At 38.0% G+C, this 14,689-nt stretch overlaps 2 protein-coding genes across 3 annotated transcripts; both read left to right on the plus strand.

Moving 5' to 3' along the window:
- Nucleotides 1–644: 644 nt before the first annotated feature.
- LOC107590102 (40S ribosomal protein S14) lies at nucleotides 645–4,699 on the plus strand (the record flags this gene model as incomplete). The annotated part of the gene is made up of 4 exons (XM_016278716.1): nucleotides 645–709; nucleotides 4,117–4,278; nucleotides 4,418–4,494; nucleotides 4,595–4,699. Coding segments are annotated over 4 exons (372 nt in total), but the record flags the coding sequence as incomplete, so codon positions are not given.
- Nucleotides 4,700–5,850: 1,151 nt separating this feature from the next.
- On the plus strand, nucleotides 5,851–8,607 carry cd74b (CD74 molecule, major histocompatibility complex, class II invariant chain b). Of its 2 annotated transcripts, none has more exons than XM_016278688.1 (6): nucleotides 5,851–6,066; nucleotides 6,614–6,777; nucleotides 6,897–6,976; nucleotides 7,207–7,234; nucleotides 7,323–7,526; nucleotides 8,157–8,607. In XM_016278688.1, exons 1-6 carry the CDS (start codon nucleotides 5,987–5,989, stop codon nucleotides 8,201–8,203), a joined length of 603 nt encoding a protein of 200 aa, XP_016134174.1. In that variant the 5' UTR covers nucleotides 5,851–5,986; the 3' UTR covers nucleotides 8,204–8,607. The 2 variants fall into 2 exon arrangements, with proteins under 2 accessions (XP_016134174.1, XP_016134175.1); XM_016278689.1 differs by having other exon boundaries at nucleotides 6,617–6,777.
- The last annotated feature ends 6,082 nt before the right edge of the window (nucleotides 8,608–14,689 follow it).

Below are 14,689 nucleotides of genomic sequence, written 5' to 3' on the forward strand. Positions count from 1 at the left end.
AAAAACAGCATAATATATGATATGTACTTGTTGCCTTTGCAATATTATTTAAGGAAAACAAAATCTGTCTTGCTGCTGGCAAACAGTATTTCTATTACCCCTTAACAAAATCACATGAAAATGATTAACAATGTAAATTTTACACACAAACGTACTATACAAATAAATGTATAGTAGGAGTGCCACAGTAAATGCAATAGCAGTAACTCATATACTGTACTACAGATTGAAATATTTTGTTCTTATTGCATGTTTTTAAATTAGTATTCATTACAGGTGTAATAAAGTCTTGTTTTTATCTGCGATGTTGCGTGTGGAAACTGTTTTTGAAGTATTTGTCATAGTAGAAAATACATGACAAATTTTCAGCGGACAAAACTAAGATAAAAGCAGTAAATAGGACAAGAGCGACTTAATGTCTTAAGTAATCAACCTTAAAGAATTGAAGATATATATATATATATATATATATATATATATATATATATATATATGTATATATATATAGATAGAAAAACAGTGTACATATTAAATACAGAGATTGTGTTTTTTAAAAAGTAGAAAAGAAAGTAATGGAACATACAGGCTCAGGGGACTTTTATTATATATACACACACACTAACACTTCCGCTTGTGGAAGTTGAACTTTCAACCCGGCAGCGATTGTTCCTTCCTTTCCTGTTTCGGCCTCTGTCAGAGACACACATAGGTAAGGCAATATAGTTTCAATCCATTCAAATCCAGCCTTTATAAACAGTATTACATATTAAAGTGAACCTCGGTAACGTTCCATAACACCTCGCGCACCAGAGGACCGTGATATTACTCGTATAAATAGTGATAAGTGCAGTGTTTTAGTCGGATACCCGGTGTTGCTCTGGAGGGGCTCTGCTCCATATTGGCCTCGCTAGCGCAGCTGCACGATCCGCTATAGTTGCCTATATTCAGAGCAGATACGCTGTGCTGCGATACAGTTTGTGTGAGGAAGGTGGTCAGTTTCTCGTCCTAATCTTTAAGAAATCTCCACTGGACTTGTACTAATGACAATGTAGATATGTAAGCCCCCATTTGGCGTCTAAAGGAATATTGTCGAGGAAAGCTTGGGCTTTTCTGGATGATTTACGTGGTATTTCATTAAGTTGTCTGTCAGCAGTTCACACTGAATAAAGTCTGTAGCTTATAACACCGTGACTGGCTTAGTTTAAACGCTTAGTTGCACGCCAGGGGCCACTATGCTGAGACTGTCTTAAGAACTAGTTTGACCAACTAGCAGTTAGCCAAGGGGTAACCAGTGTTACTTTTCAATTCAAATTAGAGCAATCTACCTTTTTGTAACTGATTTTTAAAAGTTGTGACTAGTCTAGAAGAAAAAAAAATACATGACTAACTTTTTAAAGGGGTCATATGGTGCTGCTAAAAATAACATTATTTGGTGAAATTAAACTCTGGAAAGTAAGTACCGCAAGAACATGGAGAAAAATCTCTATGCACATGAAAAGCACAAATACCAGCAAAACAAATGAAGTGAGATTTTGAATTTGCACAGTAAAGTGTCAGATACTACAATGATTTCAATTCAAATTTTGCCTTGATTCCACATGCTGCGTTTTTCCGTATTGCTCTAAACGTTTATAGTGTTTCACTTGCCTGTCATTTTCACCAAAAAATATTTCTTTAAATAATAATGGTGTTCCTCATAATTGAAAGTGTACTGAATCCGTCAAGCTCCAAAATATGGCGTTATAAAATAGTTTGTACTTTATTATAAGCTTTGCGATTAGCTTTGTGTGATGACCAAACTAAGGGTGCTTTCACACTTGGTTCGATTGCTTGGTCCGAACCTGAGTTCGATTGCTCCCCCCTCCCCCTGCCCCCGCTGGACTGTGTTCACATTATTTTATTTGGGTCCGAACCACGGTTCGTTTGCGTCATCAAGCCAGCAGCTGTTTACCCCGTTGCTTAGTAACGATGGCGCAGGAGAAGACGGCAAAATGCGTAGCATTGCTCTCTTCAATTTCATTTGTTTTTGAACCGTTTGTTTTGTTTCCAAAGCTTCAGTACATAGCGGCACTTACGTCTGTCTTACGCAAATGCTCTAAAGAACTCTGAAGGTGAACAGAATTGAGATATGCAGCTCTCTGCTTGCAGCGCGTCAGTCACGCTCGTCAGGAAAGTGAGTGAAACAAACACACATTTTTATCAAATAATACGTCATTAATAGCGGTTCACTTCCATGATTTGGTACAATTGCGTTCACTTCAGCAGTGAACCGTACCGGAGTTCACTTGAACCGTACCCCAGACCACCCTTTTTAAGCGGACTCGGGTATGGTTCGTGGGTACACACCCGAGTTCAGAAGACGGCGTTCACATCATCCAAACGTACCCGAACCCGGTGCGCACCAAAAGTGCTAGTGTGAAAGCACCCTAAAATGTAAGTTATAGAGTGTAACCGTGTCTGCCCTCTCTTTCATTGGACTTTGGGAGTTTTCCAATAAAGATTTTTAAAAAGTCATCTTTTAGGACTTAAAGGCACAATAAGTAAGATTTTTTTTTTTAAATTAAAATATCCAAAAAACACTAGAACAGAGTTATATATTTTGCTGACTTGTGTACGTACATTTTCCCAAATGTTTCGAAGAATGTTTAAATCCAGAGAAATAAGCAATTTTAACTAGTGACACGGACCGTGTCTATAGTGTCATTCTGTGGCCTGCCAATGACGTCATAACCCCTCGATTTCCGTTTTGTTTTGTAGAAAACATGGAAACACCAAAGAAGCTTTAATATGCTATGCATTTTATTAGACAGGTGACGACCGCATAGAGTAGCATTAAAACAGAACGTTCAAATGTATCTAGTATGATAAAGCAGCGCTGCTTACTTCTGCTGCTTTCCGGAAGGAGCGGAAGCGGTCGACTGTGGCATAATAAAAGCTCCACTGCTTTTGAGCCGTGTGTCGTGCTCGTTCAGTGGCCTCGTTTCGCTTCGACGGCTTTCAGCCTCACCCTGCTTCATACTACGACGTTAATAAATCTTTAATACATTAGCTCATTCATGAACATGATTTCTGCCCGAGTCCCATCGGATTGCTTCGGCTGTGGGGATGAAGACGACAACTCCCATGATTCCACACTCAGTCACTGCGCCATCTAACTATGCCTTTGTTTCCTTGTTTGTTTTGAATACACGCCCTCTAGCGGCGAAAACTTGCATATTGTGCCTTTAAAATCCATGAACAAAAACCAACCAGCTGTGAGGTGAATCACCAACATTACAAAAATATTGATTTGGATCACACAAGTATTTGGAAATCAAACGAAATGACAGGTGTAAGAATGTATACTTGTAAACCGTAAACAGCTCATGTCCCTGTAAGTAGTGCAAATGATACAATGAAATAAAAAATATAAAAATTGATATATGGTTGCTAGCTATGTCTCTAGAGACTATATATTTAGCTTTTTTTTTGTCAGATATGTATATACAAATTTAGTTTTGGGAGCATAGGGAGATTGTCCTTCATAGTACTTCAAGGGTGTGGGTGAGTTCTGAAATGATTTTGCTTCATTTGCTTGTCGGGATGTTTTGATTAGATGTTTTTTGTGCAGAATCATGGGTAATGTGGTTTATCCTCAGGAGTTCCACTGTTAAACCTTTGATCCCCCTATGGAGAAAATAAATGGGATTTTTACTTCTAGACCTACTGTTGAACTACATTCACTAATAATTCATATCTAATTCAACGTGGCTATTAGATGGATCTTATCAGGTCTTACGTCAATGACTTTTGCATATGAGACGCATAACTTGTAGTTTCCACATTTTAACCTTTAATTTCAGAAAGAAAAAAAAATTGGCCGTCAACAACTAAACTTTTAGTTTCTGAAGAACTGCTACATAGCATGCAAGTTGCACTGGCAGTTTTATTTCTTGGAGTAATTTAATTTTAAATAGTGCCCATGATTTTCTTAAATGCATTTCTGTTTCATGAAAGCAAAAAAAAAAAGGCTTGTCATATATTTGGGCGAACAAATTCTTTTCAGGGGATGTTTGTCATTTTACATTCGGATGGTGATCATCTTCTGAATGAGTTTTCCTTCCTCTTGATCTTCAGAGAAACAATCTGCCGTGTTACCGGTGGGATGAAGGTGAAGGCCGACAGAGACGAGTCCTCTCCTTATGCTGCTATGTTGGCGGCTCAGGATGTGGCTCAGAGGTGCAAGGAGCTGGGCATCACCGCTCTGCACATCAAGCTGAGGGCCACTGGTGGAAACAGGTGTGAGGCCCTGAATGCACAACACATTTACAGACGAGCTCAAATATAATGTTCATGACAACTGGGTATGAGTTTATGAGAAGAGCGTATGAGCTTGCATCATGATTTACTTGCTTCCCCCCCCACCACCCCTCTTAAGAACCAAGACACCTGGACCAGGGGCACAGTCTGCGCTCCGGGCTCTGGCTCGTTCCGGCATGAAGATTGGCCGTATCGGTATGTTAGCACTAGCACTGCCATCTAATGATGCCTGATGTCTGTTCAGTGTAAACTTGTTTTATGAGGAAGTCTCATTCACTTTCATTTTCTTCTACAGAGGACGTCACCCCCATTCCATCGGACAGCACCCGCAGAAAGGGAGGTCGCCGTGGACGTCGTCTGTAAACTATTGGATTTTTTCAGAATAAAACGTCAAATAATACTTTTGCCTCCTGTCTTCATTGATTTCTTATGATAGCAGTGCCAAAAGCTTAGGTTCTCGACTGTTCAGCTGCCTTTAAGCTGATTACACGTCTAACCGGTTTGATGAATCTGATGTGTTTTAGTTTATTTTAAAACCAAATGAATGAATGCTAGGGGAACACCAAGAAAACATCCTCATTCCGATTATACCAGAACAATTCATTTCCTCGAAGTATTTCACCCTGTGCAGACACTGAAGACACTCGCAATTCTAGCTGGTTATTAAGTTGTGTAGAAGTTTAAAAGAAAAATGGCAAAACCTAAACTATATTTAAAGTAAACGGATTTAATATCTGGATACTTTTCTCATTTATGGTTCTATATACTAGAATTTCATAAGCTGTTCACTTTCTTTTTGGAGCATTTTATTTCATGCTAGGCAAGATAAGTGAAAGTGAAAGCATTGCACTCCATAGGGATAGTTCGCCCTAAAATAAAAAAAATTCAGTTTACTCTTCATGTTCCCAGTATGAGTTTATTTTTTCTGTTGAACATAGATATTTCAAAAATGTTTTTAATCAAACAGCCATTGACTTCCATAGTAGCCTTTTCAATGGCTTACCATCAACTGTTTGGTTACCAATATGTTTTTAGAATATCTATTTTTGTGAACGTCGTAAAGAAATTAATGCAGGTTTGGGAGAAAAAAAAAAGAGTAAAGGATGACAGAATCTTCATTTTTGGGTGAACTGTTCCTTTAATATGCGTTTTTAGTATTAGGGAAACAAGCACGATGCATTCTGTCTGTTATTTTTTACTGAGGAAAAAAAAGCTAGATATTACAAATATTTCAATATTCCGGCAAAGGTTACCATGGTAACAGGCCGCTCGCGCTCTTTTGTTACATTAACAACAACAACAGGTAAGTACTGTCATTGTTTATCACTTTGTTGCGCATGTATATTTGAGAAGTATATTACAAAAGGTCTTGTTTAAAAGCATTTTAGATTTAAAAAAAGACAAATCTCACAAAACCGATTTCTACACTGAATCATTTGCACACTGGCAAGATTTATGAACAGGTGAAACGTGGAAACGCTACATTCCAGTTCACTTCTGTCTGACAACTGATGATGCAGTCCGTCATAACCAATCAAATAATACACTCGCTCTGCTCCAGACACTTTCATCCGAGTGTCGCTGCTGGACTCTCAGTTCTCATATTTTCATAACAGAGCGCTGTTACAAAAACCCCTTGAGCGAATTGACTACATTTTGAGAAGTGTTTTCTGACTATCGATCAGAAATGTCCACCGACGGAAACGATGCACCACTTATCAGAGCTCCAAGCGAGCAAACTTCAATCAACATGGGAACTCGGGGAAGGTGAGGAAACATCGTTTTTAAATTTGTTTTATAGATAAATCTTATTTTTCCCCACTTGTATATGTTAAATGCAGGTCAACGGAAAGTGATTGAGTGTAAAGAGCTGATTTCTTCAATAAGTAGGCAGAAAAATGTGTAAAATGTGACTTTTATCACATATTTAGTCATCACTGTCAGTGTCTCATTTCAAAACTAACACATTTTAATGAAAAATTATGTATTGTATATGTGTTATGTGTTCTGAAATATGTTTTGTGCAAACTGTGTATATTCTTCCATTTGAAATGATCACACATGTCACATTACATATCTGATTAATAATTCAGTACAGATGAAAATACCAGACACTCTATTCGATGTTCTAGTGCTTTTAAGAGCTCGGAATATTTGACAACTAGTTTTAATGTAAACCAAAACTTTTCTGTCCATTTTAGGACACCCAACAGTTTTGAAAGGATGACTTAAAAATATATATATTCTTTTTTTGCCACCACCACCACCACCATTTCACTCGTTTGAATACACTGGTCTGTGTATTTCCTAACAGATCATCGAACAATCAGGCCTTGAAGGTGGCAGGAGTGACTCTGCTGGCTGGCATACTGATCGCAGGCCAGGCCTTCACCGCCTACATGGCATACAGCCAGAAGGAGCAGCTCAACACCCTGGAGAGACGCAGCGACCGCCTGCAGGAGATCAGCCGCAAGTCTGGTCAGCGAATATTGATTTCATGGGCTTCTCATCATACTACCTTTTAAATCACCACAGATGTCCTCTAATGAAAGCATAACAATTCAGACTTTCTTCCCCTTTTTTTTTTTTTTGTGCAGTAATGCGTGCCCCCTTGCAAATGCATCTCCCCATGAGCTCCCTCGCTCTGACATATGAGGAAGAGCCCAAGGAGAAGAAGGTAAAACTCATTTCCTCTCCTCTTGAATGTGTTTTAATATGGGCAGGCAGCCACTTGATGTCAGGATTGAGTCAGAAAACGAAATGGTTTTGCTTTAGAAATGATGAATATCAAAACAGGAAGCGATAAATGAAAATGGAGATATAAAAATATGGAAAACATCAATCCTGCCATCTGCAGATTTCTCATCTCTTTCATTTATTTATTTGTCATTACGCTCTGTTTAACAGGATTCCTCTTCCTCAAATCCCAAACCAGGTATCAAGATCTTACCGTTTTGAATCCGATTATTTCTCAGCAGCTTTATGTCTTTTGCTCACACATATTTGTATTTTCTGTCCCACAGAGCTCACCCAGTGCCAGAAGGAGGCTTCTGGGGAGGTCAAGAGTCTTCTGCCATCGTTCCGCCCCAGGTGTGATGAGAACGGAGACTATCTGGCTCAGCAGTGCTGGGATAAGACTGACTTTTGCTGGTGTGTGGACAAGAACGGCATCGAGATGCCTGATTCCCTGACCAACGGCACTGCTAAGTGTCAGGGCTTCAATTCTGGTATGAACTGAATATCTGTGTTATAAAAGGCCATGGAAGCTGATTTATTCTGTGACGTGCATGACCAACTCTCAATAATTATATTAAGATCAAGATCAGCAAATGTGCTACATATTCAGAAATAAATACAGCGTTCCTTTTATTGTATCACATCATTTAAAGCAACTGTATGTACGTTTTTTTTAAATATCAGTTTCAAAAGCATTCTTAGGGTACACTGACTTCTAATAAAGCAAACGGCTGCTTTTATCTTTCCCACACTTGTCAAATGTCTGTTCTGGGGGTATTTAAGTTTGGAGAGCAGGTACAAAATTCTGCAAAAAAAAAGAGAGGAGGTTTCTTTACAGCAGCAATTACGACTTACAAATCCACTCACGTACCTTTAGGCGTCTCCAAATTCGCAAAATACACAAAAATGCATGCAGTTGCTTTAAAGAACTGAAATAATCAACAATTAAGTAAAAAAAAAATGTTTTGGTCATTTTCCAGTTGATTAAGGTTGGCATGCACCTATATGACTGTTTCTATATTATGAGTTACTGCCTTCATCTTCATAAATGCAGTCACCTGACTGATGTTATATGATGCATAACTCTAATAGAACTCATTCTTCACTGTTCCTTATTTTAGCTGATGTAGTGGTGGCAGTGCCTCTGTTGGGAAAAGATGGCCACTGAAGCAGAGCAATGAAGAGCAGTTCAAATACAAATAGCATTTTCTGCTATCTTTAATTTTAACAGTTCTACTTTAACATTTATGGCTTGGTTTGAGGTAAACAGCTTTATATGTAGTCGATTAAGATATTTTGCTGTCACAATAGTGGAAAATAAAGTTAATTGTTTTGTATTGTACTGGTAATTATTACAGACTATAGTAGATTCAGCAGTGTTGACCTTTTATGAAAAACTTTCACTTGATGGAATTGTATAATTGCTTACTATTGCTTTTTTTTAAACTAACCTTTAATGTCTTTTTATTGTGAGTGTAAAATGGATCGAGAGATAAGTAATATATAGAAGGATAGCTGAAATTTGATGATGGATAGCAAACAAAGATGGACAATAAAATGAATTACTAACTACTTGTGTGCCCTGTGTCTGATTTAGACAAATTCCTGTAACTTTAAAGCCGAAATGTTTGCAGAACACCTGAATCTGTCTCGGTCCAGATTACCATCTTTGTACCATTTCGTTATCGGTCACCATCGTAGCGTACTATCTTGGCGTACAGACCATTTTTTAATACGTCATTTCACAGTACTTTCCACAACTGTTTATTATTTTTTCCTAACACTTGCTTTCATTGTAGAAAACCACCTGCTAGTCTGTTTTTCAAAAGATAACTTCTCTTAGCTACCACTTTCCGGGTGCCCAAGGTTGCAGACCCATATACATTTTAGGATTTTAATGAGTTTTACACACATTATCTATCTCATCCTGTTAGCGTCTACCATCTCTGGTACCCCAGGGGAAAAAGTATACTTGAATGCACAAAAAAAAAACTTAAATACCAGCAAGTACATTTGTAGTACATTCTTACAGTACATTCATTCTTGGATTTTCATGAGAAATACAGTAGAAATGAATGAATTAAAAGCCTATAGGTTACTGTGCTTAGGCTACTTTAATTGCACTAGTTGTCTCAGTTCGCTGTCTCTCTGTGTGTGTGTGTGTGTGTGTGCACGCGTTTTTGTGACAAATTTGTATAATGACAAGGGTATGACATAGGTATTACAAGGAGAAGGTGACTTTTCAGGACATTACCCCATGTCCCCACTTTTCAAAACGCTTATAAATCACACAGAATGGAGTGTATTGAAAATCTGAAATAGCTCAAAGTTTTCTGTGAGGGGTAGGTTTAGGGGTAGGGTTGGTGTAGGGCAATAGAATATATGGTCTGTACAGTAGAAAAACCATTACGCCTATGGGACGTCCCCACTTTTCACAAAAACAAACCTGTGTGTGTGCGCGCCTCTGCTGCTCTTTTTGGCCTTGTTCCTCGTTCCTACTCTGGGCTGCGTTTCCTGAAAGCATCGTAAGCCTAAATTGATCGTAGATCCATTGTTGGCAATGGGTCTACAATGTACTTAGGCTTACGATGCTTTTGGGAAACGCAGCCCTGGACTGTTCGCTGTCATTTCGGTTGGATTTCTACTTGGTGTAGTGCCGAAATTTGCACCCTGCCAGATTATGCGTCCCCTAGTATTGGTAGGTTTAGGAGTAGGTGTGGGGGAGGGGTTAGGATTAGGGGTGGGGTTGGGATTAGACAATCAGGTAGCGACTTCAATGAGGGGGTGCATAATCTGGCAGAGGTGCAGAATTCGCACACAACGCCGGTCCTGGATTGTTCGTGCCCATTGCAGTCACCGTGCTACCAGTGGACTATTTCTCTTGCACCCAAGATCATGATATCCATCTGCTGTTCTCTGCTTCCTCGAATGCTGAACTCTCATCTGAATCCTGCGTTATTTCCATTGACACTAATAGCACATCATTGGATTATTCATTACTATGTGTTTAGATGTGTACCCAAATTCACACTTTAAGTACATTATTGAAGTGTACTTAAAGTGTATTTTATTGCACTTTTTTTTCACCTGGAACTTCCTTCTGTATTCTCTATTCATAAGCGCAGTCACATAAGTCATAAAAGCCTACACAGTCAGACAGTCTGGCCTTGAGACCTTCAAAACGCACCCAGCTCACATATGAGGCCAACTAACTTTCACAAACATGCAAAGTAACTTCCTTTGTTTCCTATAAGATAAAGTATTTAATCGATGCCAGAGCAGAGACTGTGTTCACTGTGCTCTCAGAGAGAATCTGAAGAATACTGCTGATCTATGATCACTAGATTAGAACATCCCATCTGCCTACTTCCCAAAATTCCAACAAATTGCACAATTTTATGGCATTACAAAATCCAGAAAAGTAAGGCATATACTGGAAGAACACTCCAGCTTCATCACAACAGCAGCAGCAAAATATGTAACAGCTTGCCGCAAAGTGAGTCAGCCAGCAGACAAAACTCAAGTCTGAAATATTCTATTTTATTGTCTTAATCATTTTCTTGTTTTAAAACATTTGTTTATTTACTTAAATATTGATCGATTGGTTTTTATTTTGTTGTATAATGATTTTATTCATTGCTCAAGTAATGGCCAATGCTTTGGCAATACTGTAAAAGTCATGCATATAAAGCTCATTTGAATTTGAGAGAGCGAGAGAGAGAGAGTTCTGATGGCATGCGAGGAGTGCATATGGGATTTTGTCATACTTAAACGATATTGGATTGTATATCATGGTCTGAAATTTCAAAACACGTTTAAGGATTTGTCTCTTTGCCTCTTATATTCTTCCTATTAAAAATGATTAAGCATACATTTTTTCTAGACCCAATTTAAAGTTTTATTCATTCAAATACAACATTTTCAAAAATTCTTGGAAAAAACACATGCAATGAATGTAAAAGAATTTATCCAAAAAAATATATCACACTTGATGGCAATGATATTAGAAGACATGCCAAAGAAAAACTTTACTCGCATAAAGCAAAGGAAAGAATTCCTATTATTCAAAACTATTCTTTTGAAATAATTCTTTACATAGAAAAAGTATGCATTATGATATGGATTACACTTTAAAACCACACCATGTGAAAACCAACTGCATGAAAATCAGTTTTCATCCTCAAACTTGGCTACTTCCTGTTTTCTATTTCACTTCCAAAGGCTGACTTCCATTATTTTAATTAAAAGCAGAAGTGGTTGAGTGTGATAATGTGCAACATTATTTTATCCAACAACTACATAAAAGGCTTCAGCAACTCAAGTCCAGCGATCTCTCACATTTGACACGTATAGGAATCGTTCAATGCCAGACATTATTTACAAAGTGTGTTGTGCCTGATTGTTCACCTGTTTAGTGCAAACTTCTATTTTAAAAAAAGGCATTGGAAAAAATATTTATGTAACAGACAGGACATTAACATTTTGAGCATATTAAGAACTGATAAAGCTTTGGCCATTTGTACCATTTTATGGAATTTAGGTGTATATCGTCTTTCAAACAAAGTTGCTGTAACAGCACAGACCGAACCAATTTTAAATAGAAACATAACCTAAAATTGCTAACCTGAGAAGCTTAATTATTTTGGACACCAAAGTATCATCTAAATACATCCAGTTATTCTATGTGGTCTGATGAATGGCAGCTCAGTTGAGGTACAGGTTTAAGTTTCTGAATGAGGCACCATTTCTGAGATTGTTATACTGGCTCCCTCTATCTCTTCTTAAATGAGCTGAAGTAGTTTTTTATGGTCTGCTCAACGTTAGGCACTTGATAGCTCTGAGCAGCATAGATGCCTGTGCAGGTTCCTACAAGAACTCCCAGGACTGCAGAGGAGCGGAGCTTTGCCACCACATACCCAGCCAAAAAGCCCTTGAGGAAGGGAGAACTGAGCACACTTCCACCCTAAATTGAGGAAGAGGGGGGAAAAAACTGTGTGAGAGAGAAACTTGAACACAGAACTCCATAAAGCAGAATGATCAGATGGACCCTTTTCACATTTACAGGTATGGAACACAAATTTTGAATATTGAATTTTCAAGACTTTTCAATGAGGGAAAAAAACAAAGTACAGCTGCTGTATAGCCGTGAAATCCCATTCACTTTCTCCACAGAGGAACTGTTTTTTAACGAGATCTCATAAATCTTTAAAACAAATCTACTGTGACCTACAAGGTTGGTAATCAATTGTATATGCTTGTGTTAAAACCATCTGCCCAGATTGTGCCAACTCATTTTTATTAAAGCTGCAGTCTGTAACTTTTGGCGGTCTAGCGGTTAATAAATAGAACTGCATGCATCTTGCGGAAGAACATTGTAACCAGAGCTACTTCTCTCTGTTTATGTCTATGACGAATCACGCAGGTACTGGGCTACTCCACAGCGGTGCCTACCCAAACCAGTCTAAAATAGTCCAAATCTAAACACTTATTATAGGTGTACCTTAGTGATTCAGGATAAGCCAAAAACACGGTTTGGAAAATGGATTCATGGTGTACTCGCTTATATAAATTTTGTAAATTTTGAACACACAAAAAAAAGTGTACCTTAGTGATTCAGGATAAGCTAAAAACACGGTTTGGAAAATGGATTCATGGTGTACTCGCTTCTATAAATTTTGAACAAAAAAAAAAGTTACAGACTGCAGCTTTAAGCAATCATGTTTAACATTGAAATGCATAGTGATAAACTACATTACCCATGATTCTACAAAGAAATCTTTGTAGAGAATCGAAATAAGCAATTTGCACGAAAAGAACTCTTTAGTGTTCCTCCACTTCCATGAAGCACTACAAAAGATGTTACATAAATGCATATTTTGCAATAAATGTCAAATATATTGTTTCCATATTCTTAAATCAACATCTTTAAATCAACAGTTTTAGTTATAGCCATTGTTTTCATTTATTTTGGGATTGTAGTTCTTTCCCTCATTCAAGTCGTTAAAGGGATAGTTCACCCAAAAATTTAAATTCTGTCATTAATTACTCACCCTCATGTCGTTCCAAACCCGCAAGACCTTTGTTCATCATCGGAACACAAATTAAGATATTTCTGATGGAATCTGACAGCTCTCTGACCCTCCCATAGACAGCAAGGATATTACCACGATCAACACACAGAAGCGTAGCAAGGACATCGGTAAAATTGTCCATGTGACATCAGGGGTTCAACCGTAATATTACGAAGCTACGTGAATACTTTGTGTATTCATGCACAGCACGTCTACTGGATGTAAACAACGCAGATTACATTCTGGGGTATTCTCCAAAATGGCGGAAGACGGTAACTCGGGGAGAAGAATTGCTGAATAAATTGTGTTATTATTGTTTGCTTTGCACACAAAGTATTCTCGTAGCTTCGTAATATTACGGTTGAACCCCTGATGTCACATGGATTATTTTACCGATGTCCTTGCTACGCTTCTGTGCGTTGATCGTGGTAATACCCTTGCTGTCTATGGGAGAGTCAGAGCGCTCTCAGATTCCATCAGAAATATCTTAATGTGTGTTCCGATGATGAACGGAGGTCTTACGGGTTTGGAACGACATGAGGAAGAGTAATTAATGACAGAATTTTCATTTTTGGGTGAACTAACGTTATCCCTTTAAGTACACAATTTTGCACCTTAGTCTTTTTGTCTAATTTTCAAATACTTTTTAGCTTCAAATCAAAGTTTGTAGTGTTGTGATTCACCTCATAGATGGTTAGTTTGTGGCTTTTAACTCTTTAATTAAGACTTTTAAAATCCCTATGGGCAGAAAAAATGGGAAAAAATACTTCTGTGGAAAGTGGAAACAAGGCTGCTGAAAAACTAGATGGGCATTTGTTGCACTCTCACAGCAGTGTTTTCTTTCTCTCTCTCTCTCTCTCTCTCTTTTAATGAACATATAAACATGCTAGATTTACCACGTTAATTGTTGCGGAAATGCATCATAGCAGTAACTTACGTGAAAAAGGGTCCATTGCTGAGTTTGCCAAAAATCTAAAGTCCTACGTTACCTGTGGAATCCCAACTCCGACTTCATCCTCCACACGACGCTGAACGTTATCGAGCTGCTCTTTAAGCAGAGATAGGTCTTTCAGCTGCCTGAATGGATCCTGATTAAGAAACATAAAAAATGAGAAACTAACAACAAACAAACCGTATCATAGTTGTGGCTGATGGACTGTCAGCAGTATGATAGGGATGGGCGTATCGATCCTAAGTATCGATATACCGATACTGACGAAAGTATCGATACTCAAACTAAAAATATCGATACTACGGTGTTTTATTTTCCAGTGGTTTTGTTTATTTAAAATAATAATAATAATGCGTACAAATGCATTGAATTGGACGAATAACCTTTGTTCGCAAGTAATTGTGTAGGACAGAATTATTTTCCTGCTCATCTGGACAGGCAAATGTTGCAAGACAGAACCAATCAATCAAAGAGAGCGTTCACTCACTTCTAAAAGTGCATTCAAACACGGATGCGTTTCCCAAAAGTATCATAAGAAAGCATTCAAGCTTTTGGGAACAGCAGCCCTGAACAATGCTTATCAGAGGACAGGGGAAAAAAAACATATGTTTGAGTTATTTCACAATAAACA

The sequence above is a fragment of the Sinocyclocheilus grahami genome, unplaced genomic scaffold (assembly GCF_001515645.1).
Source record: "Sinocyclocheilus grahami isolate Dianchi unplaced genomic scaffold, SAMN03320097.WGS_v1.1 scaffold124.1, whole genome shotgun sequence".
In the NCBI taxonomy this organism is placed as follows: Eukaryota; Metazoa; Chordata; class Actinopteri; order Cypriniformes; family Cyprinidae; genus Sinocyclocheilus; species Sinocyclocheilus grahami.